At 31.1% G+C, this 23653-nt stretch overlaps 1 protein-coding gene across 3 annotated transcripts in view; it reads left to right on the top strand.

Moving 5' to 3' along the window:
* LOC118190076 (poly [ADP-ribose] polymerase tankyrase-like) overlaps positions 1-23653 on the top strand; it is a 346106-nt gene that overhangs the window by 174646 nt on the left and 147807 nt on the right. For all 3 annotated transcript variants that reach the window (XM_085816925.1, XM_085816923.1, XM_085816924.1), the window contains exons 11-18: positions 1655-1739; positions 1850-1990; positions 4353-4475; positions 4555-4632; positions 8274-8437; positions 16265-16377; positions 18509-18633; positions 22723-22879. In XM_085816925.1, coding sequence (XP_085673051.1) covers positions 1655-1739; positions 1850-1990; positions 4353-4475; positions 4555-4632; positions 8274-8437; positions 16265-16377; positions 18509-18633; positions 22723-22879 — 986 coding nt within the window. The remainder of the gene's footprint in view (positions 1-1654; positions 1740-1849; positions 1991-4352; positions 4476-4554; positions 4633-8273; positions 8438-16264; positions 16378-18508; positions 18634-22722; positions 22880-23653) is intronic.

Here is a 23653-nt window from a genome sequence, read left to right as displayed (position 1 = left end):
CATCCAAACAAAAATTAGGAACGGTTATTTATCTATATTTGGGTTCTAAAAGAACGCAACAATAGTATCTATCATATGTGCCTAAAAAATCAAAATGTGTAGTTTTGTTATCTACAATGCATTGCGATGATGCCATTGATAAAAGTGATGATACGAAGAAACCAGAAATAATTTACTTTCATAATGCAACAAAAGGTGGTGTAGATAAAGTTGATGAAATGTTATCGTTATATTCGACATCTCGAAAAACCAACAGATGGCCGATGGTCGTCTTTTACTGTGTTGAACGTCACTGCAATAAATACCCGAGTTGCTTTATTCCCAACAAAGACCCCTCCCTTACAATATGGAAATAGTAGAAAATTCCTAAAAAAATTTGGCTATATCTCTTATACAGCGTCTTACATAGAGATTACAAAATATATGTCAATGTTTCCTAAAGTGCTTCGTGAAAGCATCGATGATGCGACTTCTAGTGTATCAAAAGAACGCCCATCAAAGAAACCAAAACTCGACAAAGGCTGACATGCTACGTGTCCAAGATCCAAAGACAATAAAACAATTTCTTGCAAAATATGTGATAATTTTTCATGTAAAATTCATTCTTCCTATGTTTGCCAGAAGTGTATGTTAGCTTCTGACTCCTGATTAGGTATATACTTATTTTGAATGGATTTTTTTCTTAAATATTGAAATAAGTTTTTTAAGTTAAGAAGTATAGTTTCTAAATGAAATATTGCAATTTTTGTTTATAATCAAATGATTTCTATAAAATATATAACACATTTTCCTAATGAAACTGATTGGGGTGACGCTGTCACCCGGCACGATCTCCAACGTCAGTGTTGGGAGTGCGCCTTCTGCCGGGTTAAGCATGTGCAAGAAATAGACGTAAGTATAATAACTAAACTAACACAATCAGGCTTAATTGTCTCAGTACATGATAGAAGCAAGAAATTTAGCAGAATAACTTGTCTTCATGATACATAACCAACAGGGCCGGATTTACGTATAAGCTACACAAGCTATACCTTAGGGTCTCCTATTTTCTTGGCCAGCATTTGTGCCATAAGTCAAAAGTAATGAATTTAACTTAACTGAGTAAATTTTAAGTTAGCCCAAAGGCTACACAGACAAAATGTGGGCAAGTTTGTGCGCAATTGAGACCTAATAGAGGCATGACAAGCCTAATGATGAGAAAAACGCAATGCTGCAAGTTAACTACTATCAAGAGATTCAACTAGTAACGGAGCTGTCAGCAGGCGGAACATGCTCTGATTCTACCTTCTAAAACCTTTCTTTATGTACTATTTCTTTCTACCTTGTTTGAATACATGTAAACTAGAAATTAGTGTTCTGGCAGGAAACCAAAAGTGAGAATGAGGAAAAAGTGCTGTAACATAAAATGAATACTCTATAAATGTTTTGTTGAGAATTATTATACATGTATCAGCCTCAAAACATTTGACTATAATTATTGATAAGGTAATGCAGGAGTTATAATCTCATCATTGAAATATACATATGAAGGGAAACTATTGTATTATGAATTACTTGTTAAGTATTTTTCTCATGTATTTGATTTGCCTGCCTATTGTGTTATTTATACTCATTGCTATGTTGCGATGTTTATGCAGTGTTCTATTTGATCTAGTTATAATATGACAATGCTAGGACATGCTGTGAAGCCTATAAACTCATGTCGAGGCGGTAGGGAAGGAAATAATGCATTTTTAAAGGTAATCAAGTCATTTTTAAAGATTTCATTTTATATTTGCTTAGAAATGTGTTTATTTTGTTATCTACATGAATTATTATTAAAAGTAATGTTTGCTTTAATTTCCTTAAGGATGTATGGTTTTGTGATCAAACATATCCCGAGGTTGATGGTAATGTAATAAAGGAAGCATTGAGAGCTGGTGTCTCAAAAGACACTCTAAATCTTTTATTTGCTGAAAATAAAGAAGACTGTTGCAGCTATTCATGGGGAGTAAGTCCTAAATTTGATGTAAAATTTATTATTTTAAAACTACAGACTATATGTTATTTTTACATGTTGATTTGTATTTAATTGCTTTTAATTATAATTAAGTGGCATAAAATATATCACAGGCTGTATTTAGAAAAAATAAATATCTTATTGCAAAGTAGACAAGACAAGAAGGGTAATTCAAAGTCATATAGCTCAATTCTAATTATTTTTTTTTTTTTTCTTTTATTGAGTAACTCTATTTCTCCTTTCCCAGATTTCTCTTCTGAATAGAATTAAAATAATAAAATTTGGAGTTTGTTATTTAATGTTTTTCAGTAATTTTTATTAATATAATTAGCTGGTCCCTGAAATGTGCTGCAATGCTACTTGAAAGAAAAAAAGTGTTTGTGTTTTAATTCTGTTTTTTGAAGTGCTTTTGGATACATACGGTTTTTGTTTTCGCATCTGATATGTATACGAATAGATCTGAAGCTTTCATGCTTGAAGTGTTGACCGAGCAGTTAATTTTTGCTTTGATGGCATAATTAATTTCACAGCAAAAATAATGCTTTGTGATGACTGTTACGAATTCACTTTCAAAAAGCAAAAAAGAATGTCAAGCAATAACATACATATTAACCTACTATTCAGGACCAACATAATGTAGGTGTGGCACAAAAATTCCACTCTTACCAGCCCGGCATTGCATATACACGAGGAGCTTCTATCAATCTTTTCAGCCCAGTGTTGCATATATGTAACTTGAAAACAAAATGATTTTTTTCAATTTTGTGCCAGTAGATGGTGCTAAATGGTAAAAGTTTTCACATTGGTTGTTTCACATGTTGTTTCACAATGGCAAAAGTCATGTGGCCTTTGATCTTTATGTATGAGCATCAGTTTCTGTTCTGTGCTTCTGGTTTCGATAGATTTTTTTTGGGTGTAAACACATTGGGAATAACAGCTTTAAGTTAAAAGGGCACTGATGTGTTTATTTCATTAGAAATTTCTTTCTTTATTTTATTTTATTTATTTATTTATTTATTTTTTATTCTTTGAGTTAGAAATTTCTTTCTTTATTTTATTTTATTTATTTATTAATTTTTATTCTTTGAGTTTTTTGTTATTAGAATGTGAAGTGCATGCTGCTCAATGTTTTCATTTATTCATGTTGGTTTTTTAATTAGGAGAATGTGGGAAAACACATCTAGCTGACTATAGTGGGTGTAACATCGCCGAACTTCTGTAATGGAAAAACTCGAACCTGTTGTCCTTTTTTATATTTATTTTAAAGCTTAACATAGACTTATTTATTTTAAAGCTTAACATAGAAAATTAAACAGTAAGTTTACAGCCTTATTATAGAAGGGGAAAGACATCAGCTTTCCCGTAGTGTGATGCATCGTACTTGCTCAGCATATGCTTGGCGGAAAAAGCCGTCGTTGTCCTGCGTGTTAATGCTTGTTTTGAATTATTCCACACACAGCAGAATTATTAAATTGGAATTTAATTACCTACAGATAATTATTGCTTAATTTTCTTTAAATTTCGTATTTGCAATTTTGTTTTCATATGTATAGTATAGATTTTCATGCATATAGTTATAATTTTAGTATTTTGCATGTTTTCTTTTATTTCTATTGTGATATTCTTTAATATATATTAAGTACATAACTTCAAAAATTGAGGTCATTATATTAAAATGCCGATTTTATATGAATTTTTTGTATAAGTAGGCTTAACTGCTGAAAATGCCTGGACCAGTGGCGGTGTACCATTTCGGATGGTTTCGTCTTGTGGCTGCTCTTCATTTTTTTCATGCTGGTCCTTAAGGGGTTAATGCGTGCATGTTAGTGTTTGAAAATTTAAATATTTTACACTGTGCTAAATACTAACATACCTTACTTTAATTTGGATAGTGGCAACACATTTTTCTTAAATTGTGTATTAAATTCAAGAGAAATTAATATAATTGCGTTTCCACTAATAGCAACAATTTTTTGTATTGCCAAGTTTTCTGATTAAATTTGAGCATGTATCTGATGCTTTGCAGAGTGGCAACACAAAGCTTTCAAGTTGTTGAGTTCTTAATCATAAGGTTTTAAATTAGCATAAAATATGTTTATTTAAAGGGTGTGGACCCGATGGGCTAGTTGTTATGAAACCTTATGTAGAAAGTGACATTCCTCTTTTTTCTTCGAATGTGGCAAGTTTCATAAAGATAGGAATTAAAGTGTAGATTTATATATATATATATATAGTATTTCAACTGAAAATAATTTTTAGATTTCATAATCCTCTAAAATTAGATTTTTTATTGCATATTGTTGTTTTCTGTGTTCTAATGCATTTCTGACTGGTATGCTTTCTGTTTCTGTAGAAGGATGAAATATTTAAAAATATTCATATTGCTGTGAGAAATGGTCATCATAAGCTTGCGGGTCAGCTAGTTGCTGAAGCTGTTACAAAGGGTGGCTATGGTTTTGGAAACCTGCATAAAGAGGTTTGTTACTTAGAAAATATTTTTTCATTTTTTTCATAGTTCCCTAAAATTTACTTATAATTTTTTCTCTCTTTTTTAGGTTTTATTGAATGATAGACAGCCATTGTCAGCATTTAAGCCAATATCTGTTACAAAAAAAGCCCTTGGCAATGCAAGGGTATGTATGTGTTTCATAAAATATAACTTTTAGCATGTTCGAAAACTGAAGGAAAATCTTAACTTTCTAAACTGAGAGCATTCACTTTATTGAAAAGACATAAATATTGTATTCTTGGTAACATAACCTTTTTACAGTATCATCGTTTAGCAAACTTAAAATTTCTGGTATTATGGTTAAGAAAACATATAAGCAAAATAACTAATTGAATGGAAAGGGTGCCATAAAGAAAACATTCCAGGATGAACATTTGCAATAAAGAATTTATATATATGACAAGTACAAATGTGACAAAATTGTTGCCAGCGACGAATAAAATATTTGTTTATATAATCGGATACTGTAAATTAGGCACTTCGAGTTATACCACGTCATGCTTCATGAGCATGCATTATACGGAGAAAAAAAGAGTTAGAGGACTTAATGATCTGCTGTAGATGATTGACTTTGATTAGGAGGCAAGCAGCAATTAGAAGATGATTCAAAAATTCTTATTTTAAAGTAAGACACTACAAATGTAAATTGTCTCCAGAAGATAAATTGTGATATTATGTTGCAGTATAAAAATATTTTTGATTAAAATGAATTGAATATTGTTACCACATAAAAATAATTTATAAATATAAAAGTAGGGCATATGCGAATGGGAGTTAAGAATGTACGGAAGGTATTCCATCATTGCTTCGAACTTTGAGTTATGCGTATGAAGCTTTTTCTTGAAATATGATTGTTTGCATTATCATTATTGTGTGAGGTAGGAATTTTTAGTTTTACTTGGATGTTTATTCAATAATTTTAAACTTCATATGAGTAATCAATAAAATTAACATATGCAGTTATTAACTGTTAAATTGATTAGTCAATGAAATTAAAGAACCTGGTAATTTAATGTGAGTATTTGTGCAGTATGTCACTTGAAGATCAACGGATCAGTATAATTTATTGAAATCATATCATTAAATACATTTTACATTCTAGTTAACTGTAGTGTGCCACTAAAATAGAATCCAAGAAAGAATGTATGGATTCCTTTCGTTACATTTATGAAGATTGCTCCTTTGTGGGACATAAGAGTATATGACTTTTGTTGCATTTGTGAAGATCCGCCCCTTTGAGGGCTATAAGAAAGTATGATATTACTACTGATATATGCAAATTTTCACTCCTGACAGCTGCACAATCACAGGAAAAACTAGGGTAGAGAGCAAGACCTTTTATTTGTATAAAAGGCAGTGCACCCATGTTGTTTTTTTATTTGTAATTGCGAACAGTGATGTTTAAGATAAAAATTACATTGTTGGTTTAGAAAAATATTACAGTAAATTTTAATTTTTGGCAGCCAGTAATGACTATAGAATATCTGCAAGTCATTGTTTGAGTGTGTACAGTCATGATTAAGTAGTTGAATGTCACAAGGCAAGAAAACGTTTTTCCGAAAATTACCACATCAATAAGCATGTAGAAGAGTGTTATTTCCTGTAAAAGAAGCTGAAGGTGGAGGTTCTGTGTGAAATCATGCTAGAGGCTAGGAGGATTACAACATCCCTAAAGGATGGATATGTCACCCTAGTGGCATAAAGGAACAAATACTACTGCCATTTGTATTTTTGCAAGAATTATTTCTTGGAAATTAAATAATGTTGGCTTACATGTGTGGAAGCATGTTGTATACTCTCTCCTATGACCACTCCTTCATGAGGAAAGACAACATTAGTGTGATGCGCATATATTGGGTCAGCAGCAGTGGTCTACAGTTATGCTTTCTGGCAAATCTTGCTTCATCACAAACTGTGATTCTGTGTGCCAACTAGTGTGAAGAGAGAGGGGCCTCAGTATCATCACCAGAAAATCCAGGAAACCAATTGCTATGCCCAAGGAGCAATTACGAGCAGGCATCAGACAATAGCAGGACCCCTTGGCAGAAGTACAACAAGATTGTACTGTGTTACAAGCATATCCATCCTTTATATGGAGCAGTTGGTCCAGACTTTCTGCATATGGGTGACAATACTCTGTATTGCACACTAGCAGGGTTAGATGTTGGGTGCATAGCAGGGTTAGATGTTGGGTGCATAGCAGGGTTAGATGTTGGGTGGAGGTTCTGTGTTAAATCATGCTAGAGGCTAGGAGGATTACAACATCCCTAAAGGATGGATATGCCACCTTAGTGGCATAAAAGAACAAATACTACTCCCACTTGTATTTTTGCAAGAATTATTTCTTGGAAATTAAATAATGTTGGCTTAAATGTGTGGAAGCATGTTGTATACTCTCTCCTATGACCACTCCTTCACGAGGAAAGACAACATTGGTGTGATGCGCATATATTGGGTTAGCAACAATGGTCTACAGTTATGCTTTCTGGCAAATCCTGCTTCATCGCAAACTGTGATTCTGTGTGCCAACTAGTGTGAAGAGAGAGGGGCTTCAGTATCATCACCAGAAAGTCCAGGAAACCAATTGCTATGCCCAAGGAGGAATTACGAGCAGGCATCATGCAATAGCAGGACCCCTTGACAGAAGTACAGCTACATTGTATCGTGTTACAAGCATATCCATTCTTTATATGGAGCAGTTGGTCCAGACTTTCTGTTAATGGGTGACAATGCTCTGTCTTGCACACTAGCAGGGTTAGATGTTGGGTGCATAGCTCAGATATAAAACTTGGATGCACGAGACAAAAGTGGGATGGGATGCTCGAGACAGAACCCTCTTCAAACCACACAAGAATGGTTTGAAGTGAAGAATAGTATGAATAAGAAAACATAAAATCAACACAAAATCACGCTGAGAGGCAAGTTCTTAGTTGTTTTATGTGCAACATGCATAATAGATGCCAAATAGCATCAATGTCCAAGCAGGTCACACTCCATACTGAAAGATTTATATCTGTATTTAATTCACGTAGAAGGATATTTATTGTTGAAATTGGATCCTGTTGAAAATAGCTGTGATAAGCATTTGTGTGTGTATGTGGTGTTTTTTTTTTTTTTTTTTTTTTTTTTTTAACATGTCGTCATGTAGTGTGATCTGAATCATTAATAATGATATATCATGATCTCTTTTAAATATTTGCCACATATCATTACGTTAAATCCCACCCATCATTAGTTATGGAGAAAATTTACTGTGTTACTTAGCATATATCAAGCAGTATATCAAATTTGTTATAAAGCTGTTGTATCAAATTTGTATTATTCTAGTTTGAAGCATTCCAGTTTCAACATTAGACAAAAATTATTTAAAGTTCAGGTGGTCAGAGTATCTAACTAATTAACTATCATTTTAAAAATTTTGAATTCTATCCCAAAGACAAGGTCTTGGTTTAATTACTGTTTAAATCTACTTTTATACTGATATTTCTTCAAATATATATATATATTTTCATAATTGATTGTTTTATGATAAAATAATAAAGAATTAGAAAATAACTTTCCAAATCTGTGTTCTATGAAACGTAACTATGATAGACTTATTTATTTGAAACTTTTATTTCATAAGTTTGGATGTTGCAACTTAATGTAGATTTTTTATTTGCTCTTACAACTAGTAGTCATAGTAATGATTCATAGTAACATTGAATAGTTAACAATCCATAGTAATAAAAAATGCTTATACTAAGGGAAACAACTATTTTTCAGATTACTCCTTTGCATTGTTCTGCAATTAATCCAAATCCAATGTACTTAAGTTCTTTGTTGACTTCGGCTCCCGAATATAATCTTCCTGATGATAATGGATGGCGTCCCATACATTATGCATCAGTTTGCAAAAGTACTGGGCCACTAGAATTGCTGATCTCAAGGTAATTTTCTCAGAGTAATATTCAATGTTTTAAAAAAATTGCAATGAACTGAATGTTTTAACAGACTACATGTTAATTAATTATTATATATATATGTCCAATGAAATTAAATAATGTATTTTTAATTGAAATAAACTTTTCACCAATTTCTGTTTTTATTTCATTTTTGACTTTTTTATACATCACGTTACTAATATTATTTTGATATTGCTTTATATGTGATGTCATGTTCTTAGCATAAGATATATCTGTTTTTCAAGTTATATAATATGTAGGATTTAACTCATAAAGTAAAAAAATGAACTTTTAAAGCCAAATACTAGTGCTTATGCTTAGTTTCCTTTCCAAAAAAGTATGTTTAGCAACACTACTGACATTCCCTTCACTATAAATAACAAAGAACATTCAATATGCAAAAAGTGATTGAATTTGTTAGATATGTCCAATGAAATTAAATAATGTATTTTTAGCCCATTAACTGCCAAATTTTTATTTCATCAATTTTTATTTTAATACTGTTAGTTTACATCTAAATAATAAGAAAAACATGTTTTTTTCATAATGCTTCAATTTTTTCCTGAAATTTTAAATGTAAGTCCGATCCCCAAATGGGGATCATGGCTGATACTATCTATTTTTAATACCAGCGTTCAAAACAGTGTACATGTAATCCAATATTACATTTTCCACATTGTTTTCTTGCATTTGTTTTGCAACTGCACATTTTCTTTGTTTACCATTTTCGGTCCGTTCAATATAATGATTACAAAATGTTCTGATAACAGTAGGAACATGATTAATTGATGCTTTAGTGAAAGAATTCCTTCCACCCTTTTTTGCATTTGAGAGTTCTGAAGATAAAGCAAGATATCCTTTAGCAACCATCCTCCTAAACTAGCAATGGAATTTTATCATTTGAAATACAATACAGCGCGTGGTGGTTAACCAGTGTTACGTCGATGGCATTAGTAAGCAAAGGAAAATATCATTTTCGCCCCCTTATTCTGATTCTGTATTTTTGAACATTCCAATCCGTCTTTTTTAATCCACCCATGTATTTGTTATATTCTGATATCAGTTTGGGTAGTAGTACTTGGATATCTTTCTTCTCTGTTCTATTCCATCACTTCACCTCTGATATGGGTTCGATAGTTTCATGATTAGACAGAAGCCTTACACAACTGTTGTCATTCCACATGACAGCTAAAATTTCATTACGGGAATCAAATCCATAGTCATATGCCCCGAGTTCTTTTTTCCTTATCTCTTTGTTTGTTGCAATAGGGCATTTGTTCATTCTGTTGAATAGAACAGTTCCTGTTGCTCTAACGTCAATGTTCTGCAAATGTTTCATCAGAGAAAATCCTGTGAAAAAATTGTCGAAGTAAACTTTGCGAGCATTTGGTGTCTGAAAAATAGACACCATCTGAAGGAAAACAGATGTCCCAAGCCCACTGATGCTTTCATCCTCTCCTAACTTCTTTGATTTGCCTTCATACACTTGAGTCTGATAACAATATCCAGTCTGTGAACAACAGATAGCCCATTGTTTGAACCCAAACCGCATTGGCTTACCAAGTATAAATTGTTTGAGGTAGTGATGTCCATAGTAATGAACCATTTGTTCCTCAATGCTCAAACTTTCAGAAAACACCCCAAATTGTTGAAATTTGTCATTCAGCTTGTCAATCAATGGGCGAATCTTGAAGAGGTTATCACGTTCTCCTAGTGCAATCCTTTCTAAATCGGAGTTGTCACTGATATGTAGGTACCGTTTAATTTCCAGATACCTATTCCGACTCATGCATGCTCTAACACACAGAATGTTCATGTCTTCATCTTTACACCAATATAATTGTTCTTGCGGAAGTGAATGATAGCCAGTGAAAAGAAGTATTCCTATAAATTTTTTTAGGCAGTTATTAGAAAGCTGAAATTGGTGATTGTATTTCTGTCTGGCATATATTACAGACTGCTGGACAATATAGGTGACAGTTTCATTATCAAAAAGTATTTCAAAACACTCTACCGAGGATTTTCCCCTAAGTTTTCTAATAACATCATTTCGCCTTGTCTCTATAACATCAGAATTTTCATATGGTTTCGAGTACGTAGATTGCTTCTTTTTCCAATTGGAAGTCAATACTTCTTTTCTCTTTTTAAGTGGTAAGCCGGTACCTTTTGTTACTTCATTGGCTGAAGATTCAGTTGCATTCACTAAAACATTTTCCTCAAATCCTGCCACACGGTGAATTTCAACACACCCGGCAACATCAAGTGGTTCTTCATCATCAATTACGTTGTCATCCATGTCCTCATTATCTGAAAGCTCATCAACCCACTCTGGTGGAATTTCAACAATATCTATGGGGCTATTATCGTCGTCATCATTAGATGCAAAAAAATCATCAGAATTTACAATTTCTTATATTTCTTTTAAAGAAAGATATCTTTTATGCGACATTTCCTGGGGGGGGGAAAAACTTTTTTTTTTTTTTTTTTTTTTTTTTTTTACAGTTTTAGTCAGTATCAGCTATGATCCCCAAATGGGGATCGATATATCTAGATTCATTATACCCATCCAAATTACAGTATGAGGATAAATAATATATAAATACATTAATTACTTACCAATGGTCAAGGGAAATTCAATTCAACAAAAATAATTGTTCCTAAGTAACTTTTTTGTGCTTTGAAAATAACCGTATTATTTTTCTCGTGAAAAGTAACGAGAGAGCAAGCAAAATAAACTCGTGAGCTCAACTAACTGAGTCCACATGTTTGTTTAAGATTTCTACCCTTAGTTGCAATCTTCAGGAAAGTATGACCACCCACCCGTAAGGGACCACACAGGTGCAGCATGACGTCACAATGTATACAAATGTAGGCGATCCCCATATCGGGATCATGGCAGGGAATGGGTTAATTGAAATAAAAATTTCACCAATTTCTGTTTTTATTTCATTTTTGAGTTTTTTATACATCACATTACTAATATTATTTTGATATTGTTTTATATGTGATGTCATGTTCTTTTGAAATAAGTGCAAAATGTGATCAAAGATGACAGCATAAGATATAACTGTTCTTCAGGTTATATAATATGTAGGATTTAACTCATAAAGTAAAAAATGAACTTTAAAGCCCAATACTAGCGCTTATGCTTAGTTTCTTTTCCAAAAAAGTATGTTTAGCAACGCTACTGACATTCCCTTCACTAAGAACATTCAACATGCAAAAAGTGATGATCACGATTGAATTTGTTAGACAGCACTGCAGGGAGGGTATGCCATTGACAGGTCCGATATTATTAGTGGCTTAAGCAAAATATTTCATGTCAAAATGAACTTAAGATCTCAATGCAGATATTTGCCTTTTTGGTTAATCAGATTTTATATAAAATTCTTCAGTGGATACTGATGCAACTGAGTAATTTGCAGATGAATTCCTAAATAGTGTGAAGTTATCTCCAAAGCAAAGCACTGACAAAACTTCTGGTAATATTTGCTCTGAAATACCTTGCAGATTTTTGTAGAAAAAGCATCAAAGATGAAGCAGGATTAACAATTTTCTCATGTGCAGATGCTGCAGGAATGCACAGATGTAAACTTTTCATAATCATTTATCATTCAAATGAAAGAGCATAAATGACAAAGATTAATGAATGATTGGTTTGAAAATGTTTTCATATCCAAAGTTCAGCAGCATTTGAAGTAGGTGAATTTACCAGATGATACGAAAATTGTCCTCATTATTGAAAACTGTTTGGTTCATACTTCATTTAAAGTTTTATTAAAAGATAACATCTCTGTCTTATTCTTTACTTCAAATTTTACATCCGTCACTCAGCCAATGGAGATAAAATTCTGCATACATCTCCCGCAGAATGGTGCTTAAGACACCCTGATGTCTGGGCTGAAGCCCTACCCCATATAGAATTCTGGTGTTGCGAATGATGTCCAAAAATTAACTAGACAAAATCTCAAACTTAGATAAATTTTAAAAAATCAAAAAGTTAAGTTAAAAAGGTTAAAGTAAGATTTATGATTAAAAGGAATCTAGTATAGACAAATTTTCTGAAGACTGGTCAAGGTAATGACTATTGAAACTTAGAGTTCACAAAGCATGAAATTACTCAGTAGTAGCATGTCCCATGAGCTTTTACACAGTTTGGAGTATGGATTGTAGCTGCTCTGCAATATTAGCATTCTGTAAGAAACTAAAAATCTCCAGAATAATCCTGCCAAGTTCTTGTATGTTCAGATTATGGAACCACGATAAAAGTCCTTCTATAATGTTAGTCACTAGAGCTGATTTGCTCTTGACTTTGTCACTATAACGGGTGCTGCTAGGCATCTTGGTTGGGCTATTGTCAGTTCTAGGTAATTCTGGAATGTTCATCTTTGATACTTCAGAAGCAGGTTTCTGCTGGGATCTCAGTTTATGCGTCTTTTCGAAATTTGACTTGTAGGCCTCACACCCACGATAGCTGCTGGGGTGCTCCCCTCTGCAGAAAATACAATGAGGTTTTTCATGGTAACACTACTTGCATTGAAAGAAAACATTACATTGTAAAAACTTACATTGAAAGAAATGTTTAGTAAAAGAAAAAAGTTTTTTTTTTTTTTTCAGGTATGTGTGTTGATATTGATAAGGGAGAGATTTTGATTTTTTTTAATGCCATAAATACTTTTATTATTTCATAACTATTTCATTCATTTAATTTATAAGTTATGTATTTCATCTTACTAGCTTTAAACTGATCTAATCTAAAATCAGAGAGTTTCTGGAATCGCCAAAATCCCATCAATTTTAAATCTAAGACTATGTGAGTTAAATTATATAGAAAATAAAAATATTTAAACTATTAATATAAAAGTGCTATATAAAGTAATATACAGAGAGTGTCCACACATTTTTGTAATGATTTTGCAAAGATTTATATACAAACAAACATTAGAATATTTTCTAATATGTTCAGTTTGATAGCCCTTTTGTTGAACTATCATATTACATCTTGAAAGTCCTGTTCTTAAAACATCAAGGTTGATTTTGTTCCACACCTCCTCCTCAATGTTCGAGAGTTGATACATTGTTTTGGGATGCCGCTTATAAAGAGCTTATTTTAAAAAGTCCAAATGGATATTCATCCATAGGAGACACATTCAGGGGACTTGGGTGGTTTGCATTTAAAGGGGATAGCTTGAATTCTGGTTTTCTTGTTTTTTTAAAAAAAATAGAGCTGTAGATTTAAGGTATGGTCTTATTCTGATGGAACTTAACACAGTGAAGATTGTTTGGATAAAGAGATGGAATTTCTTTTTTAAAAATAGATGCTAACACATATTTCTGATAGTAATCCGAATTATTTTTGACATTTTTTTTTTACTTCTTTTAAGTTCTCTGTTATAAGAAAATCCAGTAATAACCATAAAACCTGTAGAAAAACTTTTCTTGTTTTCTCTGAACCAACATATTAAATCTTTTTCTCGTCCTTTTTTGGTAGTGAATCGATCTTTTTCTATTGCAATCAGGTAGGTATACACAAACCTCATAAATTGTAACTAAATATCTCCATTTTTCACCTGCCAAGTAATTTTCATACAGCAGTCTGCACATAGTGTTACACTGAGAAACATGTTCGGCGTTAGGCGATGAACGTCATGTTATTCTGTTTTGATTAGCTTTAACCTTCTGAAACCGGACCGAAATTCTCATAATATAGCCTTCAGACTGGCGCGATCCGAAACAGTTTTGCCCCCTCTTTGACAATTTCATAATGAGAAAAGTCGTTAGTCCCCCTCCGTAGATGCGGTAAAATTTACATGTTTGCCGGATGCTGTCCCATAGTAGATGGGTTGCTAGATTTGGGTTTTTTTCAATGATTATTTTGCTTTCATTTAAATGAAGTTCTAAATAAATATGCAGTACTGGATGCATATCCAGTGCACTATTTATTTAGAACAAAATGTATGCAATGTTTATATTTCACTCACCATTTTTCTGATCAATCTCGTAAATAATTTGTGAATTTTTTAACTTTGTTTTCACTATTCATTTATATTTCGTATTAGAAATTAGAAAATGAGAAAAAATTTTACAAAATATAATAAACACGAACTAGCTTTGTAAGTCTGCAGGCTGGAATGCGATTTTTAATAACATTTTCATTAACAAAATAATGGTAAGTAATTTAATGAAATAATAATAATAATAATATTTATTACCATTAGATGATTAGAATGAGATTCAATACAATTAGATTTTGAGATGAACTTACAGCAATAATAAAGTTTTACATAACAATAACAGAGATTTAAATCTGTTTTTTTTTCGATAATTTTGTTATTATAATATAAAAAAGAAAATCCGAGATACATTGGTTGCATTTCATCACTTAACTTTAACAAATATTACATTGGACTATCTGGCAAAGGAGGTATATCTTTAACGAGAATTTTTCTTTGTAAAATTGGCTTTTGTTTATGTTAGCAGAGAAAAAACATGTGTGACCTATGCATGCAATCATCAAAAGTATTTTTCAGAACAGTTTTAAATGTTCACGAAGAATTAATTATACGCCAATTTCTTTTCATAGGTAGAATTTTTGTCTAAAACCATCGTTATATCTAAAGGTTGAAGTCTATTTCATTTTCAACGAATATTCTATTTGCATATAATATATTTTCTAACTTATTTTAGAAAGAGTAATCTTTCAGGTTTTCTAAAGAATAAGGACATATTGGGTGTTGACACTTACAATGTAGTAAATCTGTTTTTCATATTTCTTCCAGTAATGAAAACAATTACCCTGGAATATTTTCAAAGCAAAATTAAGAAAACCATTTACGCCAAATTTTGCATAAAGTATCTTCTCGTGTATTTTTTGTTTAAAGTGAAAAATTTTCTCTTTGAAAATATAAAAAATCATGAATGGAGCAAAATTAATTCATGAGAAATAAGTTTGAAATGCAATAATTCCATCGTAATATGAAGTAGTGGAGAAAAGTACAATACAGTTTATTTATTCACAAATAATCTGGTAAGACAGTTGTACCAGAGCCGGCATTGAAGAAGGTCATTTTCCTGGTACAACTTCTGTACCAGCCGGCTTCAGAAAGTTAAATCGTGTTTTATAATTTTGTTCATGGATATTTAGATTTTGCAATAGCTCTTTAAAGGGCTGGATTTTCCTTTGGAACATGAAATGTAACTAGATTTAATAACAGCTGTACGTACCTTTGTTGGGTGTGCAGTTTTTGCCTTTTTCCAAGTCGGATATAAATTTTGACATTTTTTCCCTTTCATATTGATTATCTCAGTTATTTTACACGTAGAAATATTAAAACCATGCTTTTCACGTCTTTATTATTATTATTTGTAATTGAATAAGAGTATTTCTCTTTGGACTGTGCAAAAATATAGCCTTTGATCCATTTTTTATTTTTCAGCAACATATTAAAGAAAAGAATATTATTAATACTGCAGAAAATAAATCTTATTTTAATTTGATGTCGGTTACATTTGTATTTTAAAGTTATATTTAAGTTTATGGAATTTATTTATATTTTTTTTTAAAGCTGTATTTAAATTCAATAAAGTAATATTTAAATTCATGGAAAAAAATCAAAATCATTAACGAAAATGTGTAAACCCCCTCTGTAACTATAAAATACATTTAAAAAAATTGTTTCTACCTCTTCAGCAAAAAGAACTGATATATTTATTTCATCTGAGAAAGTTATTATGGTTAGATCATTTTTATTGGAATTTTTGCTTATGAATGTGGAAAAAAATAGTTATAAAATTGTTTTCTTTCCATTTCAGGGGCATTTCTCTTGAAGAAACTGAATCTGAAGGAAATGCAGCTTTACATGTTGCAGCACTCGCAGGGAGAGCCCATAATGTTGATCTAATTTTAAGGCACTTAATTGCATCAGGTATCATTCCTTTCAATTTTTTCCCCAAGTTCTTAGCATCTGTAATTAATCTCTAGTTTGTTAATTATGTATGCCATTCTTAATATTCTTAAATCCTTTATTTTCCTCTATTAAATAGTATATTTAGGTCCCCCAGAATTGTGTTATTTCAAGTTTCAACACACATGCACATATTCGTTTTAAACGTATATGGCTGTCTCTCTTTAGTTATATTTATGCACATATGCTGTTCCAAATTTATTGAAACAAAAGGTATCTGAGATCATTATTAAAGGACATTCAATTGTGTAAAAATCGCTACTGATAAATTTCATTTACAGTACTGTATTTTGTGTGAATTCTAATAAAGAAATGGTACAGAAGTGTGTTGAATTTTCGTGAAAGTTTTAAGTGGAAATGCAGTTTCAGGTAGAACATCAAGATTATGGTTCGAAAAATATGAAGCAGATGATTTTGCCTTTTTAATGATAAGCCTTGCTCTTGGTGGTCATCTTTAATGGATGATGATATTGTCAAGGCCATCATGATAGAGCAAGATACTTTTGACAACATCAAAGATTGCAAAATAGATGAAATCAATTCAACAAACCAATTGGGACTATATTCGGGAACTAGGACTGCTTTATAAATATTCCAAATGGTGCCTCATAAGTTAAATAAAAAATATGTGCATGACCGAGGGGAACAAAAATGATCGCCTCTTAGACCATATGACCACTGGTGATGAAAAGTGTGTTACCTATGAAAATAACGTTAGGAAAAGAGAATACTGTTAGCTTGTGCAACTGGCCATTTCAATTCTAAACCGAAATTGAGCCTTAATAAAAGAATGCTGTGTATATGATGGCAGGTCCAAGGAAGAATAAACTATGAGCATTTGAAACCTAACAAAATGCTCAGTTTGTAAAGATACTGTCAGCAAATAGATATTTAAACAAAGTAATCAGAGAAGTGATTCCATCAGTATCCAGAAGGAAGTACATCGTAATGCATCATGTTAATGCCAGATTACATGCTGTTTTTCACAAAATCATTGAGCTAGGCTGAGAAATTTTGCCCCATCCACCATACTGCCCAGACTTAGTACCCTTCGATTGTCACTTGTTCCTGTACTTGCAAAATATTTTGAAGAGAAAAATTCAAAACTGATGCAGATATCAGCCAAGCATTGTTTTTGAGTTTATTGCCTCTAAAGAGAAGACATTTTTAAAAAATGGTATTTTCAAATTAGCATCCCGTTGGGAAGAAGCATAAGTAACGGCAGAGATTATATTGTAAAATAAATATTAAAAGTGTGAAATATATGTATTTGCTTCCCAAACAGGCAGAATTTTCCAGTACATCTCATATTATGAAATTGTTAAGTACTTTTTTATGACAGTAAATTATAAAAAAATGGCATTGTGAAAAAGCATTTAGAATTTATCTTTTATCTGAGGAAGTATTCACATTTTCTTTTCTCAGTTGTAAGTAATAAAAAAAGTGTAAAATAGTGTAACAAAAATACATACACATTTGTTTATTAATTTTCAAATTTTTAATGTAGACAAAAATTGTTTTAAAATAGCAATCTTTATATCATAGTTGTTTCAATATTATTTCTTCCTTATTGTAGGAAAGGGGGGGAATGCATAAAATGGGTTTGCCAGAGAAGTTTGAAATATGCTGCAACCAGTTCACTTTATTTTAAACTATTGCATTAATGATGAATATATTTTCCCTTTTATTTATTGTAAATTATTTATTTGCTTATCTAATGGCATTATTATTAAATTGTATGAATAGTTGGAAAGAAAAACCTAGAAAAATTCTCTGATGTTACTGACCAGTATGGCCGTATTTTTTTAATATCACCAGTGTCTATGGCACTGACCTTTTTTATTAATCTTTCCTTCTGTTTTTTTTAGCAGTATTGAGATGTGTTATGTTTATTTATGCTACTATCATTTACTTTTTTTTTTATGGGAACAATTGAAAGTTATTTTGGAAATTACTTATCTTCATATGCAGTCTTCTGTTTTTATAGTTATTTAATAATAAACATTATATAACCAGTAACATGTAATTTATCTGTGTATCAGCTGTAATTTTTTTTAAATCTGCAGTATTTCTTTTTGTTATATTTTTTTAGAGCATAATAAGAAAGAAACTGCTATTACTGTTTCACTTCAAGATAAACAATGTGTCAATGCAATTGACAAGGGCAATAAGAAATCATATACAGCGCTACATATTGCCTGCAGAGAGGGCCATGCTGTAAGTTTTTTAATCAAGTATTAAAATTCACACAGTATATATGCATAGTGCCAAAATTAATTGAATATACATTTCATAATATTATTGTAATGAAAAAGTTGGAAGAGGAAATAGTTTAGTAATTCTTTATGTTTCACACAGTATACATGCATAGTGCCAAAATTAATTGAATATACATTTCATAGTATTAGTGTAATGGAAAAGTTGGGGTTGAAATGCATTAGTAATTCTTTCTGTTTTACTTCCGTTAAGAATGTTTCTGGGCTAAAACACACTATTTAATATTTAAAGCATGTCATTAAAATATTATTAATTAAAGTTGTAATAATATATTTTTAAGTCTAAGTAGATTGAGAAGAAATTACGAGAGAGATTTCCATTTTACGTAGTGTTTTCCTGTGCACTTTTAAAGTACTTCCCTAGCTGCCTGGGTTCTTCCAGGGTTTGTAGCGGTCCTTATATTTGAAAATAAAATATAAAGGCCCTTATAGGTGCTTACATTTTCTCTAAAGCACTTATTTTTTTGTTATTAGTGCTTTTTTGTTTTTTGATGAACGCACATTTTTCCTCCATACCAAAGTCGAAATTAAATAAAGAACTTTTCTTTCTTATATGGAACGCCAGATGGTGAACTGTACTCCCGGAAATAGCTTTTCGCCCCTTTCTCTGCATTAACGTAACCTTAGATATGCCCTAGTACAGACACATGCACATCAATCTATTGGTCAAAGAATTGCGAAAGCAGTAGAAAACTCCGGTACATTCTGTATTCTTTTCCTCCCACCAAATACTACACACATTTGAATTTCTATCAAGATTTTAATAATTTACATTCTTGTTCTTCGTGGTCAGTTTATATTATTCACGTTTATTATGATTATTATGCTTATGTTATAAGCATGTGTATGAATATTTATAATATAATTTGCAATAACTGCTGAAATATAGATAAAATTCAAAAATGAGTGTGTTTAGCTAATACTTGTATTTATTTTTTTTTAAATCAGTAAATGGTACATTAAATTTAGCAACACAAAAATATGTATGTTATTCATTAATGTTATTTTCTTCATGTTAAATCATGTTTAAGTGTTTAGTACTTTGATAAACAAAAGCTGTTCTTCCCTACTTAGGATTTAGGCTTTTCACAATGTAGAAGTGTAAGAAAATTGCAATGAATTAATGAAATTAGTCAAAAGACATAAAATAGTTTTCTAAAAAGAATGTAAATTAATGAAATTAGTCAAAGGACATAAAAAAGTTTTCTAAGAATAATATTTGGAATGGTATAAATAAAGTAATCAAACAGTCCATTTTTTTTTCCCTCCTATGCATTTGACAGTACGGAAGTTGAAGGGTTCTCCCCTTTCTCTGCAAAATCTTGAATATTTAAACTGTTACAGTTTGCAGCAGAGCAAGCACTCCCCCCCCTTTTTTTTGTTGTTAACACTTTCCAATCTGGATTGAATAGGATTAAAAGTTCTGCGGTCTACCAACCCAAGCGAAGCGCGACATGTCCTGCTTAGTGATAAATATGCCACATAGGCACATGACGGTGAAAACCGGAAGAAGCAAAGGGGCTTTATTTAGTTATTTATTCTCCAAATACCAGCAGCTGCTGATTCCGATTGTGTAATATCAGATGCGGAAGAATTAAGGGGCACATATTGCGAAATAACATTTGCATATTTTGCAGAAATAAAAGAGTTTTACTGTGCTTGCTAAGCGGATTATTTTTCGGTTTCATTGGGCTATATTTATATGATGCACATATTGAAATTTCAAAATCATTATTTAGCTGAAAAATTTAAAGTACGACTACAATCTATCCCCCCTTCCTCTTTTTCCATCATTGCTCGACTATCCCGAATTATGAGATATTCGGCAATTTCCGAGTATGCTGGTTAGTTAAGCTTTCACTGTTAAAGGATGACTGCATGAAGCGATTTCTCGTCTTCTGATTTCAGAAATGTTCCTTTTTTTTACTTATTTTTACTTAAATTACTTGCAGTATCTGTTAAGAGAAAACTGTTATACAATGAAAATTTAGAAAATATTGAGAATTTTGATTTAAGTTAAAATATTTAAATATTAATATGAGTGGGAAAATAAATTGTATCTATTTTTAGGTGCCAAGCAAATATAAAAAATATGGCTTATTATTATTTATTTTCTGTATTTTGAACTGAAATTTCATCATTAAATATTGTAATATAATTTAGTTCTGCATAGTTATTTTTTTTTCTCTCATTGTAAACTAGTTCTGTAAATTGAAGTGTTATTTAAAATTTTAAAAAAATGTAATTGTTTTCCATGGTTGAGTAATGCTCTTTCTCTCTTAATAAAAACTGAATTTCTCATATTTTAAATTAAAAGTCTAATTTTTTTTAAGGTTATGCAGTTGTGTATAATATAATTAGACAGGTGCTTATTTTTTTCTTAAAATGTGCTTGAAAAGTGCTTGTAGGTGCTTATTTTTTTAACTAAAATGTGGCTACTAACCCTGTTTTCATCACATCTCTGAGTAGATCTCTGGATATCCTGGTTTTCAGCTTTTAGCCTTTAGTAAAAAAAGCTATTTTTCCTACTAAAATTAAATTTATTGAATAATTGAACTTGAAATTCCACAATCTCTATCCCCCACTGCTGGTGATTTTCATCTTTTCCTATTTAATTTTATTTGATTTAAATTTTTTAACCTACTGGAAACATTTGTAGAATATTTTGTGAGGATTTAGCTAATACTTGTATTTAATTTTTTTTTTAAATCAGTAAATGGTACATTAAATTTAGCAACAAAAAATATGTATGTTATTCATTAATTTTATTTTCATCATGTTAAATCATGTTTAAGTGTTTAGTGCTTTGATAAACAAAAGCTGTTCTTCCCTACTTAGGATTTAGGCTTTTCACAATGTAGAAGTGTAAGAAAATTGCAATAAATTAATGAAATTTAGTCAAAAGACATGAAATTTAGATTGTCTATTTATATATTTTACATTAGAAGCACATTATAAATAGCTCTGTAATATGAGTTACACACTATAAAGTGAATTTAAGTCAGTTTGGTGTTCTTTTGAAATAGCATTATCTCAATGCATGAAAGGCTCGAGGAAACTCCTGTCTTTTGCACAAGAACCTCCCAGTTTTGCACATTTCAAAGTTGATCACTACATACAAAAATGGTTATGTTATTTCAAATGGTTTGATATTTGAAACTTAATGCATTTGTTTAGGACTAGAACGATTATAATAATAACCCTGAAAATTTTAAAAAAGGTTATCTGAGGTATCATTCTTATATCATACATGATGTATATTGTAATTTTGCTTTGATTCAGAAGTTAAGTGGGTTTGCTGATAGTGGAAAATAGCCTTAAAAAAATACTTTTTTCCAAAGGGGGGAACAAAAGTCAAAAAGGTGATCAAAGGTGTATTATAAAAGTTAATACTGTGTTCAGGAGTACATTCAAAGGTACACTGAATGAAGTATTAAGCTGTTTTTTCCTAAAAAATTAAAGAGTTAGTTTCCATGTCATGTATTAGAAGTTTTTAATGGAAGGAAAGGATGTGTGGATAATGTAATTGATAAAAGTTTCAAAATAAAATAGCTAACTTTTCTTGATTGAGTAAAGTACAAAGAGGATGTATAATTTGTATCATAGTATGGGACCAAAAATTGTTTCATATTATGGGAAATAATAGTGTTGTTATTAATATTTGCAAACAGAATTTTCTATTGTAGAATTGGGATGAAATATTTTGACTGCCACCCAGATGGTACAGTGGTTAGGTGAGCCTGCTTTTGGTACCAAAAGGCTCGGGTTCAAATCTCAGAGAAGGCAGGGTTGTAATTGTCTATCCCTTCACAGGAAGCAACAGGTGCCTCCATAATAAAATGGCCACCATTTCTGATCTTAGGTGTGACTGCCATTGGATTTTAAAAGAAAGTATTTTGACCAGTTAATTACTAAATTCTTTCTGTGTTCACAAAAGTATGCAAATAGTATTTTCATTCTCAGATTTTTATATGCAATTTTAATCTGTAATATATCTGTACCATAGTTATTTATTGTAAATATATTTCAGGATGTTGTGCGTGTCTTGATAAGGCACAAAGCAAATGTGGATAAACTGACTAATGCTCAGCAAGACAAACTAACACCACTGATGTTTGCATCTCAGAAAGGTCACTTAGATATTGTGAGCCTTTTAATTGAGCATTCAGCTCAAGTTGAAATGAAAGGTTTGTATCTTTTCAGTTCCCCCTCCCTAAGAAAGAAATTAAAATGTAGATTAACTTTGTTAGTTGCAGTAGCTGTTAATGAAATTGCTATGCTTGGAAGATAAATAATATCTCTGCATTGATGATATGATACATTTATTTATAATGTACACATTATTAAAAACTATTAAGCTATTTTATGTAACAAAGTAACAAAATACATTATAAAACAAAGGGATAAATGACCCATTTTCAAATTTTGCTTATATATGCTGTCTCAGAAGAAAAGGAAAAAAATGCAAACATATGTTAAAGTTTAATTTGATCAATGCATTGCATAGAGATGACTATACATATATTTTTACAATTTAAAATATTAAAAAAAATCAATTGAAATTTTTTAGATGTAAATTTAGCAAATTGATAAAAATAATTTTTTCTTCCACTTGAAGTCAAGTCCGTTACCTTGAGATTATTTTACCCACAATTAGTTTATAAATCTGCCTGAAGGGGGCAGTACATATTTAAAGTAGTCAAGTTTACCTTATCTATGTCTCTGAATATGTTCTGTCTGCTTTAGACAGATTTACAAACTAATCGTGGGTAATATAATCTCAAAGAAACGTACTTAAGCTGGAAGACAAGTTATTTTTATTGATTTGCTAAAGAAAAAATCTTCTGTAAGTAATTTTTATTATGACTATAAGACACCAATAACTCATATTTAAAATAATTTTATAAGACACCAATAGTAATTGATATAACTTTATTTAAACAAATAAATTAGGTTATGAA

Source organism: Stegodyphus dumicola, chromosome 5 (assembly GCF_044657685.1).
Source record: "Stegodyphus dumicola isolate Sdum_Otavi_A_Nest chromosome 5, ASM4465768v1".
Taxonomy (NCBI): Eukaryota; Metazoa; Arthropoda; class Arachnida; order Araneae; family Eresidae; genus Stegodyphus; species Stegodyphus dumicola.
This window is presented reverse-complemented; position numbering and strand designations above follow the sequence as displayed.